Source organism: Triturus cristatus, chromosome 4_2 (assembly GCF_964204655.1).
Source record: "Triturus cristatus chromosome 4_2, aTriCri1.1, whole genome shotgun sequence".
NCBI classification, from domain to species: Eukaryota; Metazoa; Chordata; class Amphibia; order Caudata; family Salamandridae; genus Triturus; species Triturus cristatus.
This window is the reverse complement of record NC_140586.1, coordinates 504,258,133-504,274,875: the sequence shown is the minus strand read 5'-3', so window position 1 is coordinate 504,274,875 and position 16,743 is coordinate 504,258,133. Positions and strand designations below refer to the sequence as shown.

The following is a 16,743-nucleotide window of genomic DNA, read 5'->3' as shown; positions in this document are numbered from 1 at the left end:
CGCTCCTAAATGCAGATCTCCATGCTTCAGTCCACTTAACTAGAGGTCTCAGAACTTTCAACCACATCAGCCTTATCCACACAGATCATTACTGCCAGCTCACACCAAAATTTTAAACATACAATGCCCGCCATTGTTGTGGTGCTGGGACCGCCCGCCGGTAAGTCGGCGGTCCCACTGAGTGAATTAAGATGAGTAAAGAAAAATGGGGTATATAACAACAACCCCTATGATGGACACATAAAATTTGGCATCGCTATATAGACGATGTGTTCATGCTCTGGAGAGGAACATCAGAACACCTAAAAGAATTTCAAATTTGCCTCAATCAAAGGAATCCAGACATCCAGTTTACGCTCAATTTGAGCAAAACTGAGATGAATTTCCTAGACCTCTTGGTGAAACATGAAGAGGGAGTTTTGTATACCACTCTGTATACAAAACAAACCGATAGGAATACTCTCCTGCACTTTTCAAGTTTCCACCAACTAAATTTGCGCGAGAACTTGCCTTACAGCCAGTTCTTAGGAATTAGGCGCAACTGCGCAAAAAGGACAACTACTTTACTAATGCTAAAGTTCTTCTAAGTAAACTGGCAGACAGAAACTATCCGAGGAAATTGTTGAAGCGCGCAATGAAGAGAGCATAGTATACACCGAGGGAGACCTTGTTGATTCCAAAAGAAAAGTCAAAAGAGATGCCATTAGTATGTGTCACCACTTTCTGCGGCCTGACAAATGCAGTGAAGAAAATTGTAAGAAAAAATTGGAACACTGTGAAGGGACTGGACATATTCGCGAATACACCAGTCTTTGCTTTGAAGAAAAACAAAAGTATAAAAGATAAATTGGTGCGAGCTAAGACGACAGAAAAGAAATGCTTACCATCCCTACAAACAATGCTGGCCCTACCTCCAATTAAAGGCCACAGGCGATGCGACAACTGTGTGCTATGTGGAAGTACTATTGAAGGCACAAAATTCACATATGGTAGCAAATATGTGAAGCATGAAGAGTTTACCAACTGCAATACACAATGTTATATATTGCGTAGTATGTCCATGTCCAAAGGCCTACATTGGAAAAACTACTCAGCCGATAAAGAAAAGGATAACTCAACATTTCTTGCAAATAAGATGCCAGGTAATAAATGCACTGATGGTCCAACACTGCATTGCTAAAGGACATGGCCCCAACAATTTCAAAAGGACAGTGTTAAAGCATGTATCTGGCAACAATATTGAAAATCTGCTGTCCAGGTTTGAAGCAAAAACCATAATGTGTCTTGGAACCATTGAAAACGGCTTAAATGAAATGAATGAGATCACAAACTGTGGATAACCTAGAAGCGTGCAAGCTTCGAGAATATCAGGTTTGGTAATGTGCAAGGTGGAGGTGATCAAGGTGCAACTATTATGTAAAAGCAGTTTCGGTATAAGATAAAAACTTCACTGCGAGCCGTGGGTGTTGGAAGGGCAACCCCCGGGGAGTCAGATGGTGTCGGACTGACCACCCCGAGAGGCACCGTTCCGTAAGGAAGTAGCCGAGCGCCGCTGAGAAGCCTCCTGGGCGAGGTCCTTCTCCTAGGATCGTACAGCCAAGTAATCCCCCCACCACAAAGGGACAAGGGTATCAAATCTCACAAGTCTTTATCGGTTGTAAAAGGCAGGTTTCTGTGGCAATATTTACAGGCGGATCGAGGGATCCCTAACAGTCTCGGGGTCGTTCAGGAACGGGGTAGCGGGACCGTCTCAGTACCAGCCTGGTACAGGAACACCCTGCGCTCAGCTCTCAATCCTCGAGCTGGGGGGTTCCGGGAGCCGGGACGTCGTCCGCAGGGCTCGGGGGGTTGCCTCGATGAGGTCGAGCCGCGACGAGGTCAGCAGGGCTCCGATGGTTACTTCTGCGAGGTCGAGCCGCGACGAGGTCAGCAGGGCTCCGATGGTTACTTCTTCGAGGTCGAGCCGCGACGAGGTCAGCAGGGCTCCGATGGTTCCGTGAGGGTCTTCTTCTCAGCAAGGGGGAGCCACGACGCAGTCAGCAGGGCTCGAGTTCCAAGTTCCAGGCAATGAGTCTTTCTCCGTAGGGTCAGCTGCGATCCGATCAGCAGGGCTCTCGACTCCAGGATACAACTACTGTCCTGGTTGTGGGTTGCCCCAGATATATGGCTGGAGCCCTTTGATGTCCGGACCCTCGCGCCGGGGGGGCCAGAGGGGCCGGGATGAGAGAGTCCAGACACCCAGCGGGGGGTGGAGCCATCGCCCAGGGAGGCCGGAGGGCGATCGGACCCAAGCGTCGGGGGCCGGCGGAAGGCCCCATCGAAACTCCCCTCCTCCGGGATCTGTGGAGTGGCCACTCGACCCCCTTGGGTCGGGTCTTGGTGCCTCAATGTTGGGGCTTTGTGGGGACCGAGGCCCGGGCGGGCCGCGTCGCGAAGGCTGATGCGGGTAGCGGGGTACAATCTCGGGGGGCTTCGAAGGGTTGGGGTTGCCCCCATTTGGTCTGGTAGGAGGGTTCGGGACCACGCCATGAAGCCGGGTCCAACAGTGGGATACTTGTATCCATAACAATACATAAGCGCATAACAAACAGGAAGTCAGGCAAAGTCAGGTGATATGCAAATGACAGGAAACACGTCAGCCGCATGAAGGCACACGCCGGCAGACAGAGGAAAGGATCCGGCTTCTAAATACAACTTCTGACAGCAGATGCCAGTCACACACTCTGAGCAAGAAGTCGCCAGAATCCGCAGAGATTATACAGGTACAATTACGGACCGACACCCGCGTCCCTCTGAAGGTGAGAACGAGGCGCAATAGATACAATGTTTGACTGGCTCATGCACAAAGGTTTTGACTATTGATAAGTTCACGTGCATGCCGCGAAGTTTCACCGGGTAAAGTGTGCACTGTATAAGCCCATGGCACACCCTCCTGACACGAACCATAGCTGCACCATCTGGGATTCAGCACTAATAAGGGAAAATACGAAAACACCCCATGGTACCGGCATACTCTGAGCACCCAGCCCGTCTTCTCTTTCCACTGATAAGACAGCCTTAGAAAACTCCTGTTACCATTGCATGCTATGCCCCGCAAATGATGAATAGCAGGACCCAAAACTAAGGTATGTTTTTCAGAAGCACATGGAATTGATGAACTTGTTTGATCATTAAAACTCCACCCACGCCACTGCTGGAATATCAAGAAACCTTCATTTGGTATATAAAGTGCCTTCTTAAAGTAAAAAATTCAGTGTCACATATAATTAAGAGTACAAACATACTCAAAACATCCCTACTTTTAATATTTCCGACAACTTAGGAAACATGTGTCCTACTTGAACACTTCCCTGCCCTGATGAAGACCGTCTAACAATACACAGTTTTGGTCCTACTAGGATGGTCGAAACGCGTTGGCTTGCTTCTCCTTGAGGCCAAGAGTCACTATAAAGAAGAACAACACACCGAATAACAGAGTTTCTGAGCTTGATTGAACAAGCCCAGCAATAGAGTCCCAGAATAGTACTCTGACCTCTCCAGGACCTCGATAATAGAAAGTATTGAGGACACATACATAACAGGTTCCGATACTAGACATAAGTGCGTAGGACATAGAAGTCTTTATGGAAATGTCCTTGTATGATATTTAAAATAGAACTAAATGTATAGTAATGTATGATTTTGTTTATTTGTACAAAGGGTCTTACCCACTGATTAAGTGTATGTGTATTATGTAAATACTGTTTTGTTGACACTGTCTTTAGTGAATATTGAAAAAGGTTTAAAGGTGTATGTTTCAATTTATAATATGGGAAAAAACCTTCTCTTAAAAAACAAAAAAAGAACACGAATGAATGAAACCCAGAGTAAATAAAAAGGACTACTGAGGTAAAAATAATGTCTCATTTATGGTTACAGAGGTACTTTTTGTTTTGCTAATATGTAATTGATTCCAGCCTCTGTATTCCTGAATTGAATCACTCCCCTTTTTTGTGCTTGCCACTATGGCGGGTGCACCCAGGGCCCTGATCATTGTGGACGGTGCTGCTGGCTGCCGCACTGTTCGCAATGCCAAAATGACACGTAGTGCATTTCCATGCACAACGTGGCAGGCACCACGCAGTGCCTACCACCTTGGCATGGAAATGTAGGGGGGTACCATGGGTACCACCACAGTGCACATACATCCTCCCCCCACACAGAGGGGGCCCGCAACGGGCCCCCGTACCCAGCCTCCGCCAACCTTTCCATGGCTGGTCCTCTGCCATGGAAAGGCTTACTGATGCCAGCATTGTAATCTGGCGGGCGGTGCCTGCTAAGCACCGCCGCCATTTTACCCATGCTGCCCGCTCGTGATGATTGCCTGTGGTGGAAGCATGGAGGACGGCCTTTGTGACCGCCGCGATCACAAAGCGATTCCACCGTCATCCTAATGTGGCAGGGGTTAGGGAAATGGGAGTCAGATGGAGGAGGGACCGCCACCGCCAGCCCGGCAGTGGCGGTCCTTCCGCCATCCTAATGAGCCCCAAGGTGCGTCATTTACAAAGCATTCAAAACTTCCAAATTGGAATATATTGGTAACAAATATACAGTCAGTGGTTTCCAGTGATCTACTAGCAGGCTCAGCCTCAACAGGATATAATTTCAGAGATTGCTCAAAGAAAGGACTCAAACAGAGGTGTTGCTTTTTTATTCTGAAGCTAAAATTTAACTTGCCGGCTTATCCCAAATAAAACTGGCTCTGCCAAACCCAGACACCGTAGATCATAAACACTTTCCTGCTGCAACAATTTCTGCTCTGATGTTTTATTGTGTCCCGACATTCCACAACCAGCTTGGTCAATACTTCTCTACCATTAGCTACCACCAGCCTACTTGTTGCTCTCCAATAACTCGGAATTTGAAGTAGATAATTAAATTCTGCTTTGGGATTTGGCGTTTTAACCCCAAATCTATACTGATGGCAAAAACATATCTATAGCTGCCAAACATTAAAAGGTGACAAAAGGTTATTACATAAAACTGCTGAATTTTAAAGCATTATAGCCTCTTTTTTAATAGTAGCCAGTTGTAATGGCTCCAGGCAAGTCTTGATATGTTAACAGCTAATATACAACAAGCATTGGTAAATGCATTAGTTTTCACCTATGTGATTAATAATAAGCTGTTTTTTGTTGTAAGTTGTAGCTTGCTGAGTAGTTGTGCAATTTAAGTTACAGAAAGTCTGTTATAGTGTTATGACTTACTTATGTACAAAAAGGCATTGTATTGTGCTGTTATTAGTGGTATAGTGCAGGTAAGTAATAGCATTTTTTTTAATGAAATAAAAGAGAGAAATAATCGAATTAATTGATGTAAGAGCAATATTATGTATTTTGGGCCTGGTGCCACTGCACCTGCTGCACCATTCAAATCATGCCCCTAGTGCCTTCACGATAACAGCATTTGTGACTACCTGTTTAGCAGTAAAATATAGCAACATTTGGTGTTTAGAGGAGTTATGACAACTTTTGGGCCCGGTGCCACAGCACCTGCTGCACCACTGAAATCATGACCCTAGTGCCTATAAGGTAACTGCACTTGTGACTGACTGTTTAATAGTAATATATTGCAATATTTGGTGTTTAGAGTGGTTCCTAGAGCTTTTGGCCCCGGTGATTCTGTACCTACTGCACCATTCAAATCGACCCTATTGCCTATAAGGTAACTGCACTTGTGACTGACTGTTTAATAGTAATATATTGCAATATTTGGTGTTTAAAATGGTGCCTAGAGCTTTTGGCACAGGGTCACTGTACCTGCAGCACCACTGAAATCATGACCCTAGTGCCTGCTAGATAACCGCTCTTGTGACTGCCTGTTAAGTAGTAAAGTTTTCCAATATTCTGTGTTTAGTGGGGTTTACTAGTGCTTTTGTCCCCGGTGCCACTGCACCTGCTGACAAAATTCAAGTCAAACCCCTTTTAACTGCATGATAACTGCAATTGTGTCTGCCTGTATAGTAGTAAAATATAGCAACATTAGGTGTTTCGAGGAAGTCATGACAAATTTTGGGCCCGGTGCCACTGTAGCTACTGCACCATTCAAATCATGACCCTATTGTTTGCAAGGTAACTGCATTTGTGACTGCCTGTTTAGTGGTAAAACATAGCAAAAATAGGTGTTTAAACGGGTGCCAAGAGCGTTTGGTCCTAGTGCTACTGCACCTGCTGCACCATTTAAATCATGACCCTATTGCCTGCTAGATAAATTCACTTTTGACTGTCGTGTCTATTAATAAAATGTTACAACAATCTGGGTTTAGTGGGGACCCTAGAGCTTTGGGCCCCAGTGCCACTACACCTGCTGTACCATTTAAATCAAGTCCCTTTTAACTGTAAGGTAACTGCAATAGTGACTGCCTGTTTAGTAGCCAAATATAGCAATAGTATGTGTTTAGAGGAGTTCAGACAACTTTTGGGCCTGGTGCTACTGCACCTGCTGCACAATTCACATAATGACCATGTTGTCTGGAAAGTAACTGCACTTGTGGATGCCTATTTAGGAATAAAATATAGCAATATTAGGTGTTTAGTGTGGTGCCTGGAGCTTTTGGTCTCAATGCCACTGTTCCTGCTGCACTATTGAAATCATTACCCTAGTGCTTGCTAGTTCATACACTTATGACAGCCTATTATTTGCAAAATTCTGCAATATTAGGTGTTTAGAGGAGTTCTGACAAATTTTGGGCCGGGTGCTACGGCACCTACTGCACCATTCAAATAATGACCCTGTTGCCTGCAAGGTAACTGCAATTGTGACCGCCTGATTAGTAGTAAAATATAGCAATATTAGGTGTTTAGAGCAGTTCTGACAACGTTTTGGTATGGTGCCACTGCACCTGCTGCACCATTTAAATCATGACCCTAGTGTCTGACAGATAACTGCACTTGTGACAGCCTGTTAAGTTGTCAAATATAGTAATAATCAGTGCTTAGTGGGTGCCTGGAGCTTTTGGTCCCAGTTCCACTACACCTGCTGCACTATTGAAATCAAGTCCCTTTTAACTGCAAGGTAACTGCAATTGTGACTGCCTGTTTAGTAGTCATATATAGCAATATTGTGGTTTAGAGGTGTTCTGACAACTTTTGGGCCTGGTGCTACTGCACCTGCTGCACCATTCAAGTCAGGGCCCAGTTGTCTACAAGGTAACTGCACTTGTTGCCACCTGTTTAGTAAAAGAAATATAGCATAGCTCTTGTATATTAACTTTATTTTTAACGTGCAACTTTATTTTTAATGTGCAATGTTTATTTCAACATTTAGAATTTGATCATAATGACCAAATAGATTAAGTTGAAATAAGCAATCCGATAATGCCTACAAAGAGCATATAAATGTACTGAGGCATGAATAGGAAAATCCACAAACATTCTGAGGCTAAAGCATCTGATTTACACAACTAAGCAATAAAAAGCAAGCATTCCAGCATATTGTTAGAAGCTGTCTGCCTTTTCCGTTGGAAGAGATCTTATCTTGACAGTGAATGGGGCTTAAGCAGTGTGAACAGTTGTAGTAGATATATCGTAAATGCGTGCAGCCAGGAGAAGTAAACAACAACAAAAAAGTTCCACACAAAAGCGAATGAACACAATAATTTGGCAATGGGAACTAATAAGAGCCCCTTTGTAAGATATGTTAAATACAAGAGATTTCACAAGCACAATGCAAGCACTGTGCAGGCGGAACCTAAAAAGCCTCCATATTTCCACCCTCACAAGACAAATACATATAATACTTGAAAGTGCTGACCTTGAACACCTTTAGCCAATGCGTTGAATACTGATATTTCACACCTTCCAGTGACATCCTAGTTGCATTCAGCAGCCAGATTTATCCTCAACCTCCCTAAGCGGACCCATATCACCGCCCACCTCAAGAATCTCCACTGGCTCCCCATCCAGGGGAGATGCTAATTCAAGATGCTGATCCTCACCTACAAAGCCCTACACATCAAGGACCAGCATACATCAACCACTGCTTGAACTTCCACCAACCCTCCCATCACCTGCGCTCTGCCTCCCTTTCCCTCACTCACACCCCCACATCTGCCGAAGCTACAACGAAGGGCGCTCCTTCTCCTACTTGCTGCAAAATCCTTCACCTCTGGACATCGTCCTTGCTGCTTGAGTTCAGGGAAAGGACACAAGACCTGGCTGTTCAACTGTGCAGCAGGGCTCTCAGCACCTGGATACCCTCTCAGATGATAATCCGTGCTCTACAAAACATGTTTGATATGAACCCTGTTTGATTCTAAAGTGTTAAGCTGCTGGGGGTATCTTAACAGGGGGCTATAATGGCAGTGGAGAAACAGATATAGTGGCTGCGGCATGTTTGGCAGGCTTCAGAATACAGAAGAGGTCAACCATCAAAAGTATTCAAAACCAAAAACATGGGGGCATATTTGGGCAGGTACTATTTTATACTTGGGGGCCAAAACAACTATTTCCAGCACTACTTACCAATTTTATAGACCAATTTCATAGGTTTTATCATTTGGAAGAGAAATACATAAAAAATTCCAAAATATGGTCGGAAACTGTGCACGGGAGCATTATTTCTCTGCAAGTGCATTTAGTACATTTAGCGTATGTGCCTGTTGAAAAGCTTCTGCTGCTCCCTCAAGGTTGATTTAATGTAGCATTGAACTGAGGATTCTGCAAAGCCACCTCTTGTCCAGCCGCGGCCGTGGCAGGTAATAGCGGTGGGGTCGTGGGGCCGGCTAGGGGGGGAATTTCTAGAGATGACCACAAGGGAAAAATAAATAAATAATGAATTATCCCTCATAGTCGTCTCTCGAAATCCTCCCAGCCGGCCCCACCGCTCTTAACTGCAGCGTCCGCAGCTGCTCTTGTCCCCAGCTGACTGAGGGGTTTCCCTTTGTCCTGAAATGTTTGGCCAGCCCCATTGAGTGGTTAAAAGAAATTACATGGTTCATTAAAAAAACACCACCACTTCAACAATATATACAGAAACACAGGGCCTGTTTCCTTTTGCAAGATAACATTGGAAAGCACATGAAGGGTAAAACAACTTGAAAAGATAATCAAACTTGCGTTTTGAGGTGTCAAACCACTAGCTCCAACCAGGCTGGCCTTGTACATCCTCTTCATTGCTATACATCTATCAGGATCTACAAATTCTTTCCTTAGAAAGTGATCTTGTATGGTAAAATAAAATAAAGCAAAATATTGCTCACCTTGGAACATATCAAAGTGAATAGCTTTACTGTAACGATAGCCCAGAGCATCAAGTTTGGGGTTCAATATCTTCAGAGCAATACTGCAATCAGCAGCCCTACATGGAACAACAATTCAGAAGTTAATAATATTTTATTAAATTCACTCACAATTGGCTCAAATGTGGAAATGTCATACTGTGGTTAAGTACAAACATATTTACTCTGCCTCAAACTTACATTTGGTGGAGGTGTGGAACTCTGCTTTTGGACGTGGCCTTCATGTGAGAGTATGTGAAGCCTGCGAGCTGTAGGTTGACGTTGCTCTCCTTCTCCACCACATTAGCAATGGTGATTATCAAAGCCAGGTCAGGTCTGGACTCAAAAAGAACCACGCAAGCCATCATACGTACTTCAGAGGGAACTCTGCGATCCATAAAGATCTGAAGAAGAATTTCTTGCACCTGCAAAAAGCAAATAAGATTTCATACATACTGTGGCACAGCGGCCAGACCTGCCGACTCGGGAGCTGGGGATCCGGGTTCAAGTGTTTGCAACGGCGCTACATCCTGGGATTCTGGGCAAATCACCTAATCGCCCCGTGCCCACGGACAACACATGGAAAACCTCACGGTTGATAAGCGACACTATGTAAATCTATAAGCTGTACAAGCTTACAACTAGTTCTTCATGTGTATTTTGTTCTCTAGCATCTTTAGTGAAACTCCAACATCAGCTTAATAATGATACTACTTTAATTGTGATATGGTACTCGAAGTGCCCTACCACTTAATATATATTTTGGCACGTTGATAAATGCTGCAGAAAATTCACTAGGTCACATTTGCTATCGTGGCAGCTCTCACGTGACCCAGTTTGTGATTTCATTAGACACCAAGCTGGTGCATTGGAATTTACAGTTTGAGGCCCAGCTCTTGTTATCATGGAGTAGATACAAAAAGAGAACCTCCCCAGTGCATAGGAAGCTGTTATTTTGCATTTTATTTACATTGAAAGAAATGGGGTTGCCTGCCTTGGTGAGCTCAATGTGAGAGACTCACCATGGTGGTCTTTGGAGGCCTTCCAACCCTTGTATTCATGTGACGCAAACATCTTGGGGGCTTTGTGGCCTCACCCCATAGTCAGGATGTGCTGGAATATTGACCCATACGCCTTCTTTTCAGGTCCCAGCTACAAACTGTTTTATCTGTCTGTTTGTTGGCCACAGCTACTATTTCCAATATACATTTATCACCATGACGGGGTGATTCGGACGCTATATAAATGACAAAATATCAAATATAAAATACATAGAGTGGGCTGTAGATCAGCCCCATGCTCATTACTGAGTGACTTTGTTGTCTATCACAGATGTCTGCTCTTGATTCAATGGCTTTCCTCCCTTCTCTTCTGTTTGTCCTGCCCAGGAGCATATTGCCCTGATTGGATGAGTTGTATACTTCCACTGCTAACAAGAGGGTATTCTTTTTTCCTTTCGCTTTGTTGTTATTCTCTCAGCACGATTTGTACGACTCATCGGGACTCGCTCAATCAATCAATCAATCATTCCATTTGTAAAGCGCACTACTTACCCTGAGGGTCTCAAGGCGCTGGGGGGAGGGGAATGCTGCTACTACTCGAAAAGCCAGGTCTTGAGGAGTCTTCCGAAGGTCAGCAGGTCTTGGGTCTGCCGTAAGTGGATGGGGAGGGAGTTCCAGGTCTTTGCGGTGAGGTGAGAGAACGATCTGCCGCCGGAGGTTGCTCTTCGGATGCGGGGGACTGTGGTGAGGGCGAGGTCGGCGGAGCGTAGCTGGCGGGTGGGGGTGTAGAAGCTGAGTCGTTCATTGAGGTACGCTGGTCCGGTGTTGTGGAGTGCCTTGTGTGCGTGAGTGAGGAGCTTGAAGGTTATCCTCTTGCTGACGCGGAGCCAGTGCAGGTCTCTCAGGTAGGGTGTGATGTGGCTGCGGTGAGGGATGTCGAGGATCAGGCGTGCAGAAGCATTCTGGATGCATTGAAGCCTTTTCAGGAGTTTGGCCGAGGCTCCTGCATAGAGTGTGTTTCCGTAGTCCAGCCTGCGGCTGACGAGGGCCTGGGTGACCGTTCTTCTCGTTTCGCTGGGGATCCACTTGTAGATCTTGCGGAGCATGCGTAGGGTGTTGAAGCAGGAGGAAGAGATGGCGTTGACCTGCTTAGTCATGGAGAGGGTGAGTCGAGGATGATCTCTAGGTTGCGTGCGTGGTTGGTGGGTGTTGGAGCTGTTCCCAGTGTGGTCGGCCACCAGGAGTCGTCCGAGGCCGAAGGGGTGGATCTGAGGATGAGGACCTCCGTCTTGTCCGATTTCAGCTACAGTCGGCTGTTCCTCATCCATTCGGCGATGGCCTTCATTCCTTCGTGGAGGTTGATTTTGGCAGTGTGGGGGTCCTTGGTGAGGGAGAGGATCAGTTGGGTGTCATCGTCGTAGGAGATGATGTTGAGGTCGTGGAGTCGGGCGACGTGGGCGAGCGGTGCCATGTAGATGTTGAACAGCATTGGCTGAGGGATGAGCCCTGGGGTACGTCGCAGATGATCTCGGTGGCTTTGGAGCGGAAGGGGGGAGGCGGAAGCTCTGTGTTCTGCTGGAGCGGAAAGAGGTGGTCCAGTCCAGGGCCTTCTCTTGGATCCCAGCGTCGAAGAGGCGTGTTCGTAGTGCGCGATGGCAGACTGTGTCAAAGGTGTCTGACAGGTCCAGGAGGATGAGGGCCGCGATTTCTCCATTGTCTAGCAGGGTTCTGATGTCGTCAGTGGCGGCGATGAGGGCAGTTTCGGTGCTGTGGTTGCTGCGGAACCCGGACTGGGACTGGTCCAGGATGTTGTTCTCCTCGAGGTAGTGGGTCAGTTGTCTGTTGATGGTCTTCTCGATGACCTTCGCCGGGAACAGGAGAAGGGAGATGGGCCGGAAGTTCTTGATGTCCTTGGGGTCCGCCTTGGGTTTCTCTATTACCTCCCCACTGTTTCACTCCTCTGCCAGGCCACTCTCCTATCTACGAGATGCATGAAAGCGGCTTCATTGTTGATAAAAGTAACACAATAAAAGAAATGTGTGAATGACGTAAAACTGCTGCGTGTGCTAGTTCTGTTGTCACAGTAAAGGCACACTTTATTGCCAAATGTGGAGCTGTCAGTTCCAAACCATTAAATGTCTGTATTCACAACCATTTAGTTGGAAGATGAAATATGAGAGGCGGAATGTGCAAGGTGGTGTTAAGGGATCGAGGAACAGTGCTACTTTGAAGGATACTTTTACGTGTCAGTTTCAAAGATGTTCAACACTCCCAAACGTCATTTGCTCTACTCCCGGTCAGCGCATATGTAGACAGTGCTCCTTCTTATGGTAGAAATGACCATACAGGTTTTCTCAGACTCACCCCAGTGTGTCCCTCTGCTTATAATGGCTGCCAGGCTCGTGGGCCAACAATGTATAGAACATCACCAGCCATGATCAAAAACATATCTGATAACAAAATAAGCTCCTGACAAAACACATGCAAAACAGCAATTCGCTCATTCCGGACAAATGCATCTTTCTTGCAGGCAATAGGAGCTGGACGTTGCATTCTTAAATTGACAATTTTTAATTAGCTGCTCACCAACGTCATCGATGGGCCTTTTGATGTGAGATAACGAAATGGCAAAATTAAAAGAAGAATCCTGGGTGTCATCTGGCATACTAAGCCCACTGTCAATATGTCTTGGCATAACATTTCCTGATACTCCCCAAAAAAATCTACTGGGGGTCAGAGTACCCGGATATTTTAATAGCGTCCTTTTGCTTTTGAAACATATAACTTTAAGACAGCCCAGCAGCTGCAAAGTGCTACCAAGCCCCTGCACACTTTTTTCGCTTTTTTCCTCCCCGTCACCCTTCAAAGTTTTTTTTTTAATGTCTATAGTTATTTATTGTGATGACCCAACAGCTGCAAAGTGCCAGTGAGTCACTGGTTTCATTACTTTGAACTGGCACAGTTTTTTTTTTTTACATTATTTGACTTTCAATTTACTTTTCTAAAACTACTGTCCACAATCATACAGCAGCAAATAAAAAATGCACTTGACTATACATGTCACAACTAATGTATGTTCATACATTACAACACATAGGCTCCGGTGGCAGATCAGCTCAGCACCATGTGACTCTGGGCAATAGCTCACTTAATTTCCACGACGGCCCCTAGGGCCTTGAGACCCGTAAGGGTGAGTAGTTCGCGCTTTACAAATACCGGCATAGGTATGCAAGTTATTTGAAGTGCTCTGTAACAAAATCACCTCCATATATGGCAACTTTGACCCTCAACCGGACCCCGTCACTGTCGCAACTCAACTTCCCATCATGGCCAAAAAAGATACCAACAAACCAAGACCCAGCGGGTTACCATCGCCACCAATGGAATTACTACTACCATAAAGAACATCTACATGGGGGCCCACTCTAAACCTTACCTCCACCATGATTCCATCGAAGGACTCCTACCAATCAGCAAAGCATTAACACCCATCTTCAACACCTACATCGATGCAGCCACATTCCTGAAAACCTGGAAACATGCCACTGTCATGACCCTGCTCAAGGTCCACCAGCTGACCCACACACGGTTTTTAACTACAGACCCATCTCTTTCCTACTATACTCGGCAAAGGTATTGAAGAAACTAATCAACCGACGCCTTACCGATCATCGCAGCAACCACCATCTACTTGGCGCCATGCAGACTGGATTCAGGCCCAACCAAAGTACAGAAACAGCATTAATTAATGCCATAGATGACATTTGCATGATACTTGACAGAGGAGACAGCAGACCTCGTTCTCCTGGACCTGTCTGCAGAATTTGACATGGTTTCACACCCATCCTCATCAGGCGCCTGCACGAGATTGCCATCCAAGGACCCACTCACCACTGGATCTGCTCCTTATTAACGGATAGAACATAAGCTGTCAGCGTGACACCTTACTACTCGGAACCCCTCAAACTCATCTGTGAAGTGCCTCAAGGTTCATCGCTCAGCACCACCCTCTTCAACAAATCCATGGCTCCAATGTCCAATGCCAGCCACACACACGATGTCAACATCCTCTCCTACACGGATGACACGCAACTCATGCTCTCCCTCTCGGACAAGACCCCCAAACACAAGAAACATGTTCATCGCCTGCATGACTGAAGTTGCTAACTTGATAAAAGTCAACTGACTCAGGTCCACCAAGGTCAAGACAGAAGATGTGATCTTCAGCAAGAACACCTCACTACAGCAATCAAACTTGCGGCCAGCTGAACTTGGACCCACACCCAGCACCCACGCCAGGAACCTCAGAATAATCATCAACAGCCAACTGGACATAACCGCAGTAGTCAATGCCATTACTGCATCCCACTATTACACTCTGCAGATGTTAAGGAATGTCTTCAAATGGCTTCCAGGCAACACTAGAAAAACTGTTGCTCACACTCTAGCCACCAGCAGGTTGGACTATGGGAAAACCCTCTGTAGTAGGCTCATCAAGCAGCTCATCAAGTAGATCATTAAACAACCCATCCAGAACTTGACCTTGACAGCCGGTCTCATCCTCAACCCTCCTACACAGAATTCACATTAAACCATACCTCAAGTAGCACTACTGGCTCCCAATACACGAATGCATTCAATTCAAACTCCCCACACACACATTCAGGGCCCCACATAGTTCAGGTCCCACCTACCTAAACGATCGCATCTCCTTCCACCAACCACCAAGACACCTCCACTCTGTAGGTCTCCTATTTGTGCACATCCCGCACATACACAGAACCTGACCTGGAGGACGGCATTCTCTCACATCGCTCTGAGAGCGAGGAATGGCTTCCCACTGCACTTCAGAGACTACTCTTTTCTTCTTGTATTCTGTAAGAAGTTGAAGGCCTGACTTTTCAATGAACCAACCTACCACAGGCAGGGCCAGGCACACACCTTGCTCAGTGCCAAGACACCATCCCACATGATAGTGCGTTTTGCAAATACACATCACACCCCACAACCATCTAACCATCTTGTAATGTGGATTGCTCAATAGAAAACCCTTTGAAACATTGGTGGCCATGTGAGCGCATGCATCATGACACGTGTTGCATGCAAGCACAAATCAAAAAAGCATTAGCAAAGCCAATAGGTCAGCCTTTTAGAGTCGAAACCTATTGGATTTGTATACTTGTTAGGTGCACGCTGCACAGACTAGATAGCAGACACTCCTTCAACTCTGCAGCAGCTGTTAACATAATGCAATGCTTGCTTTGTGAAGTACTCAGGACATCCCAATGGTTAACCAAAGACTTCCTTCGATGAAGAACCAACAAAATATATGAACTTTTCAAATCTAACATGGTTTGATAATTATTTTAGAAATGTTTACCCCTAAGTAGGTTTCGAACTGTGCACAACCAAGAAATATATTATTATCAATTCAATTTAGATTTTTAGATTTCATCCTATATAAATGCCTAAACAGCAGTCAGTCCTATCATGATTGCTCCGCTTTTCTGAATGAGTTCCAATTATGAGAGGTCCACCCATATTTAGTCTCTCTTACCCTCCTGGTATCCACCTTGGCGATGTTCCTGAGAGCCATCACTGCATCCGTCTGGACCCTCACCGGGAGCTGCGAAGCGCTGGTTGAGAATCCTGGCAGGAACTTCTGGATGCGCTTGATGCTGACCGGCTGTCCTGCATTCCCAAGAGCCTTCAGTGCCAGTGCCATGTCCTCTTCATGGCCACTTATAGCCGACTCAGCTGCCAGGTCATGGAGGGGCTGCAAAAAAGAGAGTGTGCGCCTTCTTTACACAGCTTATCAAATATAGGGGCCTATTACAATGTCCTCCCGCCACCGTAACGGTGAGCGGGACCGTCCGCCAGAGGTGCGGTGGTCCCACTATGGCCATTAGGATGCCAACACCACCGTGGCGGTGGCATCCCCCATCCACAACATTGTGGCGGGCAATGCTCACAGCACCGCCCGCCACAATGCTGTGGTTGCACGTTGTGACAGGCACCGCGCAGTGCCTGCCACCTTGTCCACGCCAATGTAGGGGGTTACCATAGGTACCCCACATGTGCCTCACCCACCCCCCCAACACTCTGGTGGCCTGCAACTGGCCCCCAAAAGCAGAAACCGCATGCCTTTACATGGCGGCATCTCCACTAACATCATGATATGGATGGCGGTGCCTTGCAGACACCGCCACCATATCGTGCCCTTTTTCCACCCGGTCGGCGGGTCGACCGGTGGAGAAGCGGCAGGCGGCCTTTTTCCGTCCGCTACAGAACCCCCAGCCATACTAATATGGTGGGGAGTCAATCAGGCAAGGATGGCAGGAACTGGCCCGACAGGGCGACCCACCCACCATTCTAATAGACCCCCTAGTGTTCAAACCAGTCAGGTCATTTAACTCGCATGCCTAAAAGTTACCTGTTTGAATCAGAGCTACTGCACAACATCAGTTACTTAGTATAGACTACTCT

At 46.3% G+C, this 16,743-nt stretch overlaps 1 protein-coding gene across 3 annotated transcripts in view; it reads right to left on the bottom strand.

Annotated features, from left to right (window-relative positions):
• Positions 1–16,743, bottom strand: part of LOC146834618 (vitellogenin-A2-like) — a 512,107-nt gene that overhangs the window by 307,091 nt on the left and 188,273 nt on the right. For all 3 annotated transcript variants that reach the window (XM_085602090.1, XM_085602091.1, XM_085602093.1), the window contains exons 11-13: positions 15,815–16,033; positions 9,458–9,681; positions 9,239–9,336 (exon numbers count right to left, since the gene is read on the bottom strand). In XM_085602090.1, the coding sequence (XP_085458216.1) occupies positions 9,239–9,336; positions 9,458–9,681; positions 15,815–16,033 (541 nt within the window). The remainder of the gene's footprint in view (positions 1–9,238; positions 9,337–9,457; positions 9,682–15,814; positions 16,034–16,743) is intronic.